The sequence below is a fragment of the Equus asinus genome, chromosome 20 (assembly GCF_041296235.1).
Source record: "Equus asinus isolate D_3611 breed Donkey chromosome 20, EquAss-T2T_v2, whole genome shotgun sequence".
In the NCBI taxonomy this organism is placed as follows: Eukaryota; Metazoa; Chordata; class Mammalia; order Perissodactyla; family Equidae; genus Equus; species Equus asinus.
In genome coordinates this window covers 19,674,156-19,691,856 of record NC_091809.1, presented here as the reverse complement: position 1 = coordinate 19,691,856, position 17,701 = coordinate 19,674,156, and the positions used below count along the sequence as shown (strand labels likewise).

Here is a 17,701-nt window from a genome sequence, read left to right as displayed (position 1 = left end):
GATTGGTGTGATGTGCTTCGAAGATGGAGAAAGAGCCAGAAGCCAGATACACAGGTACCCCAGTAGAAGCTAAAAAAGACAAAGAATGAGAATCTGTCCTAAGACAGTCCAGAAGGAACCAGACCTGTCAACTCCTTGACTTTAGGCCAGTGAAATAGTCTGATGTAAGACTTCTGACCACAACTGTAAGAGAATAAATTTTTGTTGTTAAAAAAGATAAAGTCATACTTTATCATAAATTTAAAAGCTTTTACATTTGTTTTTTAAATCTAGTAGAAATAAGTGGAGTTTAAATTCAAAAATAAAATACTGGCCCTTTAATTTATACTGAAATTATCTTCTCAATTTTTGGAATGCCATCATCTGGGGGGACGCTCAAAACTTTTTCCACCTATGTGTCTCACATCTCAGTTGTTCCCTTGTTCTATGGGACCATTTTTGGAGTGTACATTAGTTCTGCAATTAATGACTCTTCCAGGTATACTCAGTTGCTTCAATGATGTGCATCGTCATTCCTAAAGTGATGAACCCCTTCATCTATAGCCTCAGGAGCAGGGACACGAAAAGAGCCTTGAAGAAATTCATCAATGGGAAAACTTCTTTTCTGATACTGTGCCACCCACTTCGGGCTAGGGTTTCCAGAATGAACCAAAGTTATAGGAATCCTGGATGAGTCACAATGCTGGGTTCTCCCATCACAAAATTCTTCTAAAATGGCTAGGCAACACAATGACCAAGTTCATTTTCACTTGAGGTTGATATATGAGTTTACTTTTTCTCCAGCTGTAGGATGATTGACACATTATTTCAATTCACTGAACCTAGTTTCTTTGCTTAGTTTCTATAGAGGCAGAATCTGAGGCAACGGCTTTTGTTTTGGTGATTTGGGGAGGTTCACTCTCAGAAGAAGGAAAGTTGCAGAAGATGGACTGGACAAGAAAATGTTAAAGAAAGTTTGTGGTCATATCTAGAAACTAACTTCCACCTGATCCCATGGTAGCACCATGTCAATTACACACTGTAATTAGGCCTAGAGTGAACTAAGTGATCTGATCTTTTACACACGTATTTAGTAATTAATTAGATTGTTCACTGGTAAACATATTCTCCTGAGGAACATTAGCATTTACCATCATCAGTTTTTTGTCTATGAAATTTCATAATTAGATTATCTAAGTGGTTTGAGATGATTGTGAGATATTTGACCTTCATCAGTGAGGAAGTCTTCAGTTCTAATAAGAAAAAGAAGCTCTAACTTTACTATGCCTAAGCAATAAAGAGAGTTGTCTTTCATTACAAGGACTTTAGAGCTAAGGAATGTGTAGGAATAGGTGAGTATAGATTCACTCAATCCTCCATGTGTAGTCCTAGGACTGAGTCTCCACAGAGATGCCAAGTGGTGGTGCCAGATGGAGATGTCATAGCCGGATGTGATTCCCAGAGACAGAACTCTGACTGTTCTTCTTTGGGTCAGAATATTATAGATTTTCCATGGATTAAGCCAGAAGATATCTCTGCAGCAGGTGAATAGTGACCCTCAAAAAAATTTGACGACATCCTATTTTCCTTAAGTTATTAATATTATATGGCAAAAAGGTGAATGTCACTTAGTTGGAATTTAGGTGTTTGTAGAGGATGAACTTGTCTCAGATTATCTGGGTAAGCCATAAACATAACCAAATGTATCCTTATAAGATAAACATAAGTGGAAATGACACAGAGAAAAGGAAGAGAGAATGTAACCATGGTGACAGTAATTGGGTTTATACAGCCAGTATTTATTTCCAGTATCTGATCATTTTTCCCACCATTATTGAGGTGTAATTGACATATAAGTTTCTATAAGATTAAAGTATACAATGTGTTGATTTGATACATTTAAATATTGAAAAATGGGGGATTTTGTCATGATGGTGACGAGGACTCTGAACTCCTCCCATGAACACAACCAGGTTACAATTATCTTGGAAAAATAACCCTGGAGAGAGAACTGAAAACTGGATAAAAAGAACTCCCACAACAAAGGATAATCCTAACAGACGCAGAAGAGACACAAATTACTTTCTGAAGAGAAAAGAGCCACCTTCACATGCTGTGTAGCTTCACAGCTGGCCAGCCAGGAACAAAAGTAAGGTTTTCAGCCTTCCCTAGAGGAGTATGGGACCTGAGAAGGGGCATATTACTGCTATAAGCATACTTCAGACTCAGCACAACTGAGATGAGTGTCTTAACGTATAGTTTTGCTGGCTATTAACTACAATGGGAAATAACCCAGAAAAGCGATCAGACATAAATGGAAAAACTCAGCTCTTAAAGTGTCCATGCACAAATTCTTCTTTCTCCTAAAGCAACCTAAAATCACCAGAAAGAGATGTACAGTACTTTAGTGAAAAGAGACTCACCTGGTAGGCTCTGGGTGCATCTCAGTGAGAAATAAGACATCTCTGGCTCCCCAAACCCAATTTACAAACAGCCAGAGGGGGAAAGCCTAGACTCCCTGGATGCCTGCAGCAAGAGAAACCCTGACACAGCAGAAGGACACAAGTAGCTATACAGGAATCACTCCTGGGATGTTCAGACTATTGATGAGAGGGAAGCACACTGCTGGGCCTCCAAAGACATCTCTTAAATAAGGCCATTTCTTCAAGATCAGGAAACATAGCTCACCCACCCAATACATATATATAAACACAAAGAAAGAGCAAAATGAAGAAGCAAAGGAATACGGTCCAAGCAAGGGAGCAGGATAAAACCCTAGAAAATGAATTAAATGAAAGAGAAATAAATAATTTATCTCACAAAGAGTTCAAACAAAAAGTCATAATGATGCTCACTGACCTTGGGAGAAGACTGGATGGACACAGTAAGAACATCAACAAAGAATTGGAAAATATAAAAAAGAACCAATCAGAAATGAAGAATACAAGACTGGAAATAAAATTTTCACTACAGGGACTCAGTAGCAGAGTAGATGATAAAGGAGAATGGATCAGCAAGCTGGACAAAAGACTAGAGGAAATCATCCAAGCTGAACAGATAAAAGAAAAAAGAATTAAAAAGAATGAGAGCAGTCTAAGGGAACTCTGGACAACATCAAGTCACCAACATTCATATTATAGGTGTCCCAGAAGAAAAAGAGAGAGACAAAGGGGCAGAGAATCTTTTTGAAGACATAATAGCTGAACGCTTTCCAAACCTAAAGAAGGATACAGACATCTAAGTACAGGAAGCATAGAGAGCACCAAACAAGATAAACTCAAAGAGGCTTACACCAAGACACATTATAATTAAAATGTCAAAAATTAAAGATAAAGATAGAATCCTAAAAGCTGCAAGAGAAAGGCAAGAAGTGACACATAATGGAAATACCATAAGGCTATCAGTTGAATTCTCAGCTGAAACCCTACAGGCTTGAAGAGAGTGGCATGATATACTGAAAGTGCTGAAAGGAAAAAAAATCTGCATCCAAGAATATTCTACCCAACAAGGTTATCATTCAGAGTGGAAGGAGAGATAAAGATTTCCCCAGACAGCAAAATTTAAAGGAGTTTATCACCAAGAAACAAGTTCTACAAGAAATGCTAAAGGGACTTTTTTAGATGGTAAAGAGAAGGCCTCAAATAAGAATAACAAAATTACCAAAAAAGCAAAAGACAATAAAATAATAAGTAAAGGGGAAAATACACTAAAGGTAGAAGATCAACCATCTATCAAGGTAGTATGAAGTTTAAAAGGACAAAAATACTAAAATTACCTCTTTCAATGATAAGAGGGTAATGGTTACACACACACAAAATATGACGTAAGATATATCAAAAACACAAAATGTGGGAAGAGGGGAATAAAAGAGTAGAGCTTTTAGAAAGTAGTCAAACTACAGAAACTATCAACTCAATGTAGACTGCTATATACTTAGATTATTATATATGAACCTCATGGTAATTACAAGCCAGAAACCTATAATAAATACACAAATAAATCAGAGAAAGGAAGCCAAACATATTACTAAAGAAAGTCCTCAAACCATGGAAGAGAGTAAGAGAAGAAGAAAGAACAGAGAAGAACTACTAAAACACCCAGAAAATAAGTAACAAAATGGAAATAAATACATATTTATCAATAGATACTTTAGATGTCAATGGACTAAATACTTGAATCAAAGGCATATGGTGGCCAAATGGATAAAAAAAAGACCCAAAAAGTGCTGCATACAAGAGACACACTTCCAGCCTAAAGACACTCACAAACTGAAAGCGAATGGAGGAAAAGATACTCCATGCAAATGGCAAAGAAAATAAAGCTGGATAGAAATATTTATGTCAGACAAAATAGACTTTAAAATAAAAGCTGTAACAAGAGACAAAGAAAGGCACTAAATAATCATAAAGGGAACAATCCAACAAGAGGATATAACACTTGTAAATATCTATGCACCTAACATAGGAGCACCCAAATAGATAAAGCAATTATTGATAGACATAAAAACAAAACTAGACAGTAACACAATAATAGTAGGGGACTTTAACACTCCACTTATACCAATGGATAGATCATCCAAAAAGAGGATCAATAAGGAAACATTGGCCTTAAATGACACATTAGACCAAATGGAATTACTAGACATAGGTAGAATGCTCCATCCAAAAACTGCAGAATACACCTGCTTTTCAAATGCTCATGGAATGTTATCCAGGATTCATCACATATTAGGCCACAAAAAAATATCAATAAATTTAAGAAGATTGAAATAATACTAAGTGTATTTTCTGACCACAAAGACATGACAATAGAAATCAAATGCAGAAAGAATATCCGAAGAGCCACTAAAATGTGGAGATTAAACAAAGTGCTACTAAACAATGATTGGCCAATAAATAAATCACAGGAGAAATCAAAAAGCACTTGGACACAACTGAAAATGAAAATAAAACATACCAAAATCTATGGGATACAGCAAAAGTGGTCCTAAGAGGAAAGTTTATAGCAATTCAGGCCTACTTCAACGAAGAAGAAAAATCCCAAAGAAACACTCTAATGGTACACTTAAAGGAACAGGAAAAACAAGAAAAAACAAAGCCCCAAATCAGCAGAAGAAAGAAAAAATAAGAAATCAGAGCAAAAATAAATGAAATAGAGACTAAAAAACAATAGAAACAAATCAATGAAACCAAGAACTAGTTCTTTGAAAAGAAAAGCAAAATTGTCAGACCTTTAGATAGACTCACCAAGAAAAAAAGAGAAAAGGCTCAAATAAATAAGATCAGAAATGAAAGAGGAAAAATTACAACAGACACCTCAGAAATATAAAAGTCTATAAGAAAATACTATGAAAAGCTTACACGAATAAATTGGACAATGTAGGAGAAATGGATAAATTCTTGGAATCACACAACCTTCCATAACTTAATGAAAAAGAAATGGAGAATTTGAATAGGTCAATCACCAGTAAGAAGATTGAAACAGTAATCAAAAACCTCCCCCAAAATAAAACCCAGGACCAAATGGCTTCCCTATGAATTCTACCAAACATTCAAAGAAGACTCAATACCTATCCTTCTCAAATTTGTCCAAAAAATTGAAGAAGAGGGGAACCTTCCTAACTCATTCTATGAAGCCTACATTACCCAGATACCAAACCAGACAAGACCAATTAAAAAAAAGAGAAAATTACAGGCCAATATCAATGATGAACATCAAAGCAAAAATCCCAGACAAAATACTAGCAAATTGAATACAGTAATACATTAAAAAGGTTATAAACCGTGATCAAGTTGGATTTATTCCAGGCATGCAGAGATGGTTGAACACATGCAAATCAATCAACATGATTCACCACACTAACAAAATGAAGAATACAAATCACAAGATCATCTCAATAGATGCAGAGAAAGCATTCGACAAGATACAGCATCCATTTATGATAAAAATTCTAAATAAAATGAGCATAGAAGGAAAATACTTCAACATAATAAAGGCCATATATGACAAACCCATAGCAAATATGATTCTCAATGGAGAAAAACTGAAAGCTGTCTCTCTAAGAACAGGAACCAGACAAGGGCGCCACTGTCACCACTCTTATTTAACATAGTATTGGAAGTCCTAGCCAGAGCAATCAGGCAAGAAAAAGAAATAAAGGGGATCCAAATTGGAAAGGAAGAAGTGAAACCGTCTCTCTATTTGCAATTGACATGATTTTATATATAGAAAACCCTAAAGAATCCACAAAAAAAACTTTTAGAATTAATAAATGAATATGGTAAAGTTACAGGTTATGAAATCAATGTACAAAAACCTTGACTGGAAATATAGTTTCTCATATATCAAACACTGTGCTTAGTGATTTTGTCTACTCATTATTCAGGCTTGCAACATTCCCATAAGGTCTTTTGATGGTCTGTAACCCAAATGGGGAGAATGAGGCTTCTCACACAGTTAAAATGTTTTCTTGTTTAAAAAGCAAGTGATGGAGCTAGAATGAAATTCAGGTGTTTCTGAGTCAAATCTTGATTTGCATAGGTATGGTTACTTGTTTTCATGACTCTATGCTAATGGCACATGTTTTCTCATTGGTGAAGCAAAGTTTACCTAGAGACATTCACCTTAAACTGTGGTATACTAATGAGCTATTCACATTAGAGACTCCTTTACAGTCTTTTTCCAAGTCACTGGTTCGTAATAATAGTTGGCAGATACATTGACGCACCCAGAACACAGCCAATGACCTCCTCCCTGTTTTGGGTAATCCAATGACTATATTCTCAGTTACTCGTAATAATACAGGAAATAGGAGTGTCCTGGAGTTGATCCTGGTACGTAAACTAAAGATTCCTTTGGTAGCCAGTGACCAGACTGCCTGATCCAGATTTGATGGAGCCTATCAGAAGCAGAGGAGGATAATCTGAACTTTCATGATTGATTTTAAATTTTCTTTTCCTAACATTATCTGTTTATTATATAACTGAGACAAAGGTGTCAAAAATAAAAGCAATAGGGAATTGATTGAATTGCTGAGTGTTAATTATTTCCATAGTCTACCATACAATGAGGGAAATGAAGGAAGAAACAGATCTGAGTATGCTGCCTTGGAAGTGAGAAAAGTTAACTTATATTTGACAAGGGAGCCAACAATACTGAAAAAGGAGAGAATAGTCTCTACAATAAATGGTGTTGGAAAAATTGCATAATCACATGCAGAAGAATGAAATTGGAGTTTTATCTTATACCACTCATAAAAAATAACTGGAAATGGATTAATGGCTTAAACAGAAGACCTGAATCCATAAAACTCCTAGAAGAAAACAGGGGAAAACCTCCTTGACATGGGTCAATTACGACACCAAAAACACAAGCAACAATTTCAAAAATTAGTAAGTGGGTCTATCTTAAACTAAAAACCTTCTGTACAGCAAGAGAAACTAAGGACAAAGTTAAAAGTTTACCTATGGAACAGAATACTTGCAAACTATATATCTGATAAGAGGTTAATATCCAAAATATATAAAGTCATACAACTTGATAGTAATAAAATAAACAATCTGATTAAAAAATGGACAACGGAATTGAATAGACATTTTTACAAAGAAGACATACAAATTGCCAATAACTGTATGAAAAGATGCTCAAAATCAGTAATCATCAGGAAATGCAAAATCACAGTGTCACATTGTTTCACATCTATTAGAATGGCTCTCATTAAAAAGACAAGAGATAACAAATGTTGGTGAAGATGTAGAGAAAAGGGAAGCTTGGTACATGATTGATGGGAATGTAAATAATTACAGTCATTGTGGAAAATAGTATAAAGCCCTTCAATAATGTAATAACAGAACTACCATATGATCCAGGAATCCCACTTCTGGGAGTATATCTGGAAGAGAAGAAATCACTATCTGAAAGAGATAGCTGTACTCCCATGTTCGTTGTGGCATTATCTACAATAGTGAAGACATGAGAACAACTTAAGATTCCATAAAATGATGAATGGATAAAGAAAATGTGATGTATACATACAGTGGAATATTATTGAGCCATAAAAAGAAGGAAATCTTGCCATTTGAGAAAAAATGGATGGATTTTGAGGGCATTTTGCTAAGTGAAATAAGTCAGAATGACAAATACCATATGATCCCACTTATATGTGGCATCCAAAACAAAGGAAAACAAAAACCTGAGCTCATAGATACAGAGAAGAGATTAGTGGTTTTCCAAGGTGGGTAGCCAAGGTGGGCAAAATGAGTGAAGGGAGTCAAAAGTTACAAAATTCCAGCTACAAAACAAATGTCATGGAGATATAATGTACAGTATAGTTATTAGAGTAAATAATACTCTAGGGAATAGCTGAAAGTTGCTTAGAGAGTAAATCTTAGAGTTCTCATTAAAGGAAAAAATGCAACTACGTATATTGTATATGGTGAACGATCTTAACTGGATTTATTTGGTGATCGTTTTGCAATATATATAAATACAGAATCCTTATGTTGTACACCTGAAACTAATATAACACTATACGTTAATTATATCTCAAAATGTTAAAAATAGAACTGCTATACGATCCTGCAATCCTACTTCTGGGTATATGTGCAAATGAAACAAAATGGTATCTTGAGGGATATCTGCTCTTGCATGTTCATTTCAGCATTATTCAAAATAGCCAAGATATAGAAACAACCTAAGTGTCCATTGAGAGATGAATGGAAAAAAATATATATATAATTATATACATATTATTTAGTAATATAAATATCATTATTTATTATTTAGTAATAAATTATTACACCACATCATTACATAGTATTGAAAAGGAAATTCTGGGGCTGGCCAGGTCGGATAGTGGTTAAGTTCACGTATTATGCTTTGGCAGCTTGCGATTCATGGGTTCAGACCCGAGGCACACACTGCTCATCAAGCCATGCTGTGGAAGCATCCCACATACAAAAAATAGAGAAAGATTGACACAGCTGTTAGCTCAGAGACAATCTTCCTCAAGCAAAAAGAGGAAGATTGGCCAGAGATGTTAGCTCAGGGCTGATCTTCCTCACCAACAAAAGGAAAGGAAATTCTGCCATTTGTGACAACATGAATTAACTTGGAGAACCTTATGCTAAGTGAAATAAACCCAAAAGAGAAAGACAAATATTGTATGGTATTACTAATAAGTAGAAATTTTTAAAAAGTCAAACTTATTAAAGCAGAGAGTAGAATGGTGGTTGCCAGATGCTGGGGTTGGGGCAATGGGGAGATGTTGATCAAAGGGTACAAACTTTCAGTTATAAGATGAGTAAGTTCTGGTGATCTAATGTCCAAGATAATGATTGTGCTTAATAATACTCTGTTGTGTATTTGAAATTTGTGAAGAGAATATATCTTAAGTGTTCTTATATCTTATATCTTAAGTGTGAAACAAAATGATAACTATCCAAGGTGATTGATGTGTTAATTAATTTGATTTTGGTAATCATTTCACAATGGATACATTTATCAAGTAAGTATATTTTATACTTTAAATATACAGTTTTGGGGTTGGCCTCGTGGCTGAGTGATTAAGTTTGTGCACTCCGCCTCGGTGTCCCAGGGTTTCTCTGGTTTGGATCCTGGGCATAGATATGGCACTGCTTGTCAGGCAATGTTGAGGTGGCATCCCACATGCCACAACTAGAAGGACCCACAACTGAAATATACAACTATGTTCTGGGGAGATTTGGGGAGAAAAAAGCAAAAAAAGTACACAATTTTGTCCATCAATTACATCTCAGTAAAGCTGGAAAAAGCAATTAAAATATTTTAAGAACTTTAAAAGTTTCCTATTTTTTGATTTAACCATACATAACATAAAATAGAGAGCATTGAAAATAAATAAATAACTGCTAAACTCAATAACATCATTGACTCTCAGAAGCACAGTGAGAATAAAAACCAAAACAAAGAATTTATTCATTAATTTTAAATTTTAACAAGATAAAAAGGAAGCAAATTCAATAAATTGTAAATCAGTATATGCTAGGATCACAGAGAGATTCATCAGAGTCTAAAGATAAAAACTGTCTTGTAAACAAGAATTATCAAATAATGACTGAATCAATGCAATTTCTGTCTACGTGGTTACACTGCCTCACGCTTTTCTCTGTATCTTCTCCATGTCTGCCTATTTCACAGGTATATATTTGTTTAAATTTACAGTCCAGCCAGATAATATGGAATAAGCTCCTCGTCTGTAAATATTCTTCTCCAAATCGGCACAATCATCATTTTATCATCAGTTAATACTCACAAGTTAGGAAGATTAGAGTGTGGACATAATGTTTTGAGGGCCAACATTCAACTCATTACAGAGATGTCACTTGGTTGGCTCCACAGAAAAATCTATTAACGACATACCCAAAGAAGGACAGTCAGATTTTTGTCTCTGGGCATCATGTCTGAGTATGACACTTGCATTTGCTGCTACCACCTGGCGATGCTGACAAGAGCCAGACCTAAGTCAAAGACTCTTCACAGAGAAATGAATGAATCCCTACTCTTCCTGTACATTCTCTGTCTCTGAAGTCCTTATAATGAAAATAACTTTTTACTGTTTGGTCATGCTAGATTTGAAGTTTCTTCCTCTTTTTAGAACTGAAGCCTTTCTCATGAGGTCAATTATGTCATAATCACTGCAGACCACTGAGAGAATCTAATTATGCCACTTTATAGACAATTAAACTCAATATGGTAGATGCTAATGTTGCCTCAGAAGGACAAGGTTTACCAGTGATAAGTCTCACTAATTACTCAATTGTAATTACTCACTAATTACTAAATTGGGGTATAAAAGGTCAGCTCCCTTGCCCAACCTTAGATCTAAGGTGCAATTGTTATGACCCTACCATGGGATCATGTGAAAGTTATCCTCTAGTTATGCCCACAGTCTTGTTTCAATTGTTTCCTGACCTACCCACCTCCTGCAAAATTCCTTTGACTGGAATCAAACAAAAATCACTAAAACTTGGATCCCTGCATCAATCTCTGCTTCTAAGGAACCTGAGCAAAGAAACTGAGTTTAGAGAATTGAAATCACTTGTCAAAGATCACAGAACCAGACTAAAAGCAAATTAATGACTCAAGGCAAAGTTGAAATGTTCTTAGCCATTAGATTACCTACTTATTTAATAAGAACTTACAGATGGACTAATAAGGCATTCTGCATCACCCAGTATTTCTGTCACTTTGACTCATTCATGGAACCCAGGTCCAAAGTAGGTGACACAATCACAGAATAGAAGGTATCCTTCTGATTAGTTTACTCAAGGCTTCCTTCATTTCCTTGTTTCTAAGGCTGTAGATGAAGGGGTTCATCACTTGAGGGAGAACAATGTACATCACTGAAGCCACTGCAGTCTTCCTGGAAGAGTTAGTAAGAGCAGAACTAATGTACACTCCAACAGCTGTCCCATAGAACAAGGAAACAACTGAAAGGTGAGACCCACAGGTGGAAAAAGCTTTAAGTTTCCCCTGAGACGATGGTATTCTGAACACAGAGGAGAAAATTTGAGTATAAGAGAAAATGATCCCAGAGAGAGGAAGAACCCCAAATAAGCCAGTCACAATATATATCAGGATGCTATTGATGAATGCATCAGAACAGGCAAGCTTGAGAACCTGAGCAAGTTCACAGAAGAAGTGAGGGATTTCCAGGTCCTTGCGGAATGATAGCCGCAACACCATCAGACTGTGGAGCAGGGCATCCACAATGCTAAGAAACAATGAGAGAACAATCAGCAGGCCACAGAGTTGGGGGTTCATGATAACCAAATACCTCAAGGGGTGACAAATGGCCACATAGCGGTCATAGGCCATTGCTACAAGGAGAAAATTCTCAAACATGCCAAAAATCAGAACAAAGCCAATCTGGGTGAGGCAGCCTATGAAAGTGACACCCTTATTCTGAGCTTGTATGTTCAACAGCATCTTTGGGATTGTAGTTGTACTTAAACAGATGTCAGTAAAGGACAGATTGGAGAGAAAGAAGTACATGGGGGTTTGCAAGTGAGAGTCAGAGCTGATTGCCAGGACTATGAGCATGTTTCCCAGGACGGTGACCAGGTACATGAACAGGAACAGGGTGAAGATGAGAGGCTGCAGTTTTGGATCATCTGTCAATCCCAGGAGAAGGAATTCTGGAGCATCTGTGTGATTTCTGGAGTCCAGATTATGGATGAATCTGATGGAAAAGATGGGGTGAAAATAAAATGAATGGTCACTGGATAGACAACAGAAACCTCAACAGGGAACGGATAAGAAACAAATAATGGTGGTACCACTACAGACTTACTGCTAATGTACTCTGGGTGAGAATCATCAATCTAAGTTTTAACAAACCCTCCAGATAAGTTGAGATCATGTAAAGTATGAGTCCTAGTGCTAGAAAAAGAAAAAAACTATATTGTGAACCCAAGAGAATATTCAAATCATTCTCTCTGTTAATTTCTCCCTCCATTATCATCTCTGACTCTTCCTATTCCCTCCACTTCATTTACTGGGCCTTATTTTTATTGATCACTAATGTTTCCCACTTTGTGCCAAGTGCTGACATTGAAGCAAAGAATAAGACATGATGCAGCTTTCAGAAACATTCCTTGTCTTCAAAACAAACAGAAAGGTGAGGATGAAGTTATAAAACTTTCTTGTTGAGTGTGGTCCCCAATTTGGCATGCCTCAGAATTACTGAAGGGTTTGTAAAATTATAGATTAGTTATATTATGCAGTTGCTCCATATATTCACGAGGAAACTTAGGTAAGGTGACAGTACGTCATGGATATGAAGTACAAGGTTAGTTCACGGCAAAGACTGGGTATGAGATCAGATCATATGACTGCTGAATTGACTCACTTGACTAATCTCTGTTAATGCCTCTTGATAGCATAGAATTAGCATTCCTAAACCATAACTCAGATTTCATAGTTCCCCTTTAATATTGTAATATATTCATACCAGACATTGCCCGAAATCCTTTCGCTTCTCTCCAAGGTATGCCCACCTCTACCCATGAAGTATTGTGTGGCAGATGCATGGAATCCATCCAAGTATATGATCTGCACACGAGCAAAATTGGAAAATATTGCCTATAAACTTGAAGCTCTTTAGACTCTCCAATGGAAACACAGCAACTGCAATAGCAATGGATTGTAAGATAAGCTGGAAAACTATGTCAATCAGATTCTGTGTCTCATCCAATGGAAATTTCTTCCCCTAAGGTGGTTAGGTGGCATATCATTAGAAAAAAAAACAGCCAAATGATACAAATAATGAAATGCATAGGCTCCTAAAGAAACAGATGAAAATAGCCTCAACTTTTGGACATTGGAAGACTGAGACTTACAAGATAAGAGAGACTTATGTGATACTTATAAGATAATCAAGTGTCCCAACAGGATTGTCTCTGTAAAGCAGTGGTCCTCCCTCTCAAGAGCGAAAAAGAAAGGGCCATGACAGCTTTTATCATTTGGTGTACTATTTAGACTCAAACACTCTGAATTTAATCCGGACTAGCTTTGCCTTTGTGAATGAGGGAAATTGTTCAATTGTTTTTGAAAAATTTTTGTTTATAACTTTAAAAAGCCTGATATCCTCATTTGTATAAGGGGAATTGTCAGAAAATCTTATGGGGATGTTGCAATAATGAAAAATGAATAGAGGAAAAGCATCCAGGTCAGCACACAGCATTTGGGACTCTCATACTGATATTTCCGTTCACAGTTTTTTTTTTTTTTCTGCCATGAACAACAGCTCCTGGCAAATCTCACTCTCAGAAGAAAGCAATGGAGTTGGGCAAGTTAAGGGAAAAAAAACAGAAAGAGAGAATATCCCTCCATGGTAACTGCAAATTTCAGAAGTTTCTGAGCTGCAACTCCAGCTGGAAACCTTTATCATGTAGAAAAGGAAGGAAGGAAACATCAATAAGATCATTATTCTTTGAAATGGACATGTGGTGAAATATACAGCAACTAAGAAGAATGAAATAAAAAGAATCAGATACATGAATCAATACTAACAATGAAATCCTACAAGAGGAAAAAATTTTATGACAAAAAGTTTTCAGCATAAGAAAATTTTAAATACTTGATCCTACATAGGTATGTTTGTTTTTGTTACAGATTATTCAAACAAAAGTACTCAGTAACAATGAAGAGCTTGATACCCATCAAATTATCAAATTCATACTTTCTCTATTCTCATTAGCTGGTTTTATTGCAATAAATGATACAGGTACACGTGAATTGACCACATCATGTATTTGCACAGTCGTGATTCTTTTCCTTCCCCAAGGGAATCACTACGTCAACTTTATGTGTGTTATTCCCCTTCAAATTCTACTGTAATTAGTATTATTGTTTCATAACCAATTGCATTGGTTTGCATTTTGAAAGCTTTATGTATACTGAACCATACTGCACATGTCATTTACAATTAGCATTCTTATGTAATTTATTTTGAATATGTTAGATGTATTTAGTCCCACTTCATCAATTTTAATCACCAAAGAGTATTCCACTTTATTGGTATATCACGTTTTATTTATCTATTCTCAAACTGATAGATGTTATGGTTACTACCTTTCATCCTATATGTGTTTATGAATACACGTACAATATAAAGCCATACATGGGGGATACCATCAAATTTAAGATAGTGTTGTCTTTACAAAAGGGAGAACAAGAAACCAAGGGTATATAAAAGTTCAGTCTTCTGTATGTACATGGTTTTGCTACTTTATCTAAAAAGGCCTTTTTTTTTTTTTAAGGAAGATTAGCCCTGTGCTAACATCCACTGCCAATCCTCCTTTTTTTGCTGAGGAAGATTGGCCCTGAGCTAACATCTGTGCCAGTCTTCCTCTATTTTATATGTGGGATGCCTGCCACAGCATGGTCTGACAAGCAGTGTGTTTGGATCCGCAGCTGGGATCCGAACCAGTGAACCCAGTGCCGCTGAAGCAAATGGTGCAAACTTAACCAGTGCGCCACCAGGCTGGCCCCTTTAAAAAAGCCTTAAATGGATATAGCAGAATGTCAGCATTTGTTAATTCTGGAATGAGTTGAAGGGTGGTCATATGTGTTTATTTTTGACACCATCTCTGCTGTTTTTATATAAAATGCATAAAGATTTTAAAAACAAAAACAGGTGTACCAGGAAGGCAGCCAGCCAAATCTCTGTGTCTCCACGTTCTCCTCTGTGTCTTCACAGCCCAGCTACAGGAATACACACTCTTCTGTATAATGGTGTAGAAGAACCAGAAAAGCACACATCTATGGGCAGTTAATTTTTGACAAGTGAACCAAGAACATACAATGGAGAAAGGAAAGTCACTTCAATAAATGGTGTTGGGAAAATTGGACAGCCACATGCAAAAGAATGGAAGTAGACCATTATCTTACACCATTCACATAAATTAACTCAAAATGGAGTAAAGACTTGAATGTAAAACCTGAAACCATTAAGCTTCTAGAAGAAAACATAGGCAGTACACTCTTTGACATCAGTCTTAGCATATTTTCAAGTACCATGTCTGATCAGGCAAGGGAAAGAATAGAAAAAATAAACAAATGGGACTATATCAAATTAAAAAATCTTCTTCACAGCAAAGGAAACCATCAACAAAATGAAAAAGCAACCCGACAAATGGGAGAAAATATTTGCCAACCATGTATATGATAAGCGGTCAATATCCAGAATATAGAAAGAACACATACATCTCAACAACAGAAAAACTAACTACCCAGTTTAAAAATTGGCAAAAGGTCTGAGCAGACATTTCTCCAAAGAAGATATACAGATGGTCAACAGTCTCACAAAAATATGGTTAACATCATTAAATATCAAGGAAATGCAAATAAAAATTACAATGAAACTACACCTCACTCCCATCAAAATGGCTATAATTAACAAGACAGGAAACAAGAAGTATTGCAGAGGGTGTGGAGAGAAGGGAACCCTCATACACTGCTAGTGGGAGAGCAAACTGGTGCAGCCACTCAGGAAAACAATATGGAGATTCCTCGAAAGATTGAGGGCAGATTTACCATATGATTCAGGTATTCCACTGCTAGGTATTTATCCAAAGAACACGAAAACATGAATGCATAAAGATGCATGCACCCCTATGTTCATCACAGAATTATTCACAATAGCCAAGATTTGGAAGTAACCTAGGTGCCAATCAAGGGGCGAATGGATAAAGAACATATGGTATTTATACATAATGGAATATTACTCAGCCATAAGAAACGATGAAATCTGGCCATCTGTGATAACACGGAATGGACCTTGAGGGTGTTATGCTAAGTGAAACAAGGCTGAGGGAGAAAGTAAATACTGTATGATCTCACTCATAAGTAGAAGATAAAAACAATGGCAAACACACACATAGAAACCGAGATTGGATTGATGATTACCAGAGGGGAAGGCGGGAGGGAGGAGGGCAAAAAGGATGATTAGGCACATGTGTTTGGTAATAGATTGTAAGCAGTCTGAACATGATGTAATCTACACAGAAATCAAAATATAACGATGTACACTTGAAATTTATATAATGTTATAAACCAATGTTACCACAATAAAAAAAAGAGAAAAGAACCAGAAATGGAAATGAAAGGAGAATCTGAGAAACCCCTTTGCCATGACTACACAAGAATTCAAGTAAAGGTCAGAGGGTCCTATAATCATCATCATGTTCGAGAACAGGCAGATTTCTGCTCAGGAGGAAAACAGGTTCTGCCAATTTAAGAGAAATTAGGAGACTAGCTGATTAAGAACTGGTTGAGTATTGGTATGTGTGTACATGGGAACTTGTCAACAAGAAGACAGTTAGGCTGCAGTCCCATGGACATTTGGAGCTAATAATTTCATGCATGTGCTATCCTTATTTCTCCCCACAAATTAATTTGTAGAAAAATACCTGTCCTCATTACCAAAGCTTTAACTAGGGGAATTTAAGTTACCTGGCTTCCATCACAGTGGAATGATGCTTACATGTCATCTGGATGTTGAAGACAGGAGATATGTCTTCAGGTAGGGCAGAGAGACCAAGTCAGGCAACTGGCTCCTGGCTAAGAAAGATCATCCCTCGATGGAGCCTCAGATGTGTTTCTTCCTGACCAGGAAAGGGCTGTTGGATGACGTTACACAGGCTGACTCTTTCTAGTCTCTATATCCCTGTGGGATAAATATCCAAGGCTCTTCATTAGACAAAAAATTTTAGTGTCATTCTGATCCCCGAGCACTGCAAATCCTTAGTGACCAAAACTATAGAAGAGAAGAATTCCATGATGCCTAATCCCTGACCTTGTTAGGACAGATGTACACCATCCAGTTCTCGCTACCTGTTCATGTTTACCTCCATTTCACATACCTTGCCAACGTGTACACACACTCCTTTTGTAATGACTTCCAGACTTCTTTACTTAATGTGACAAACACAGTATCTCTGTCTAATTAATGATATCTTGGGAACTGATTTCTATTTTAAGTGTGAAAACATAGTTCACGTATTGGGTAAAAATAACATATTTGTAAGTATAGCTAAGATACTGTAAATTCAAACTCTTATGGGCAATTCATCTTTAGAGTTTAATATTCATTGGAGTGTTTTCTGTATCTTAATTTTTATTCTTTATATTTAACACAAGAATGTGAAATGCCTGTGATTAATTGTGATCATGATCAATA

The 17,701-nt window shown here is 36.3% G+C and overlaps 1 protein-coding gene across 1 annotated transcript; it reads right to left on the bottom strand.

The window, feature by feature from the left end:
- Nucleotides 1–1,778: 1,778 nt before the first annotated feature.
- LOC106823670 (olfactory receptor 7G3-like) lies at nucleotides 1,779–17,363 on the bottom strand. The gene is made up of 3 exons (XM_044752258.2): nucleotides 17,356–17,363; nucleotides 11,252–12,199; nucleotides 1,779–1,839 (listed from the first exon to the last, which is right to left on the bottom strand). Exons 1-3 carry the CDS (start codon nucleotides 17,361–17,363, stop codon nucleotides 1,779–1,781), a joined length of 1,017 nt encoding a protein of 338 aa, XP_044608193.2.
- Between the last annotated feature and the right edge of the window lie 338 nt (nucleotides 17,364–17,701).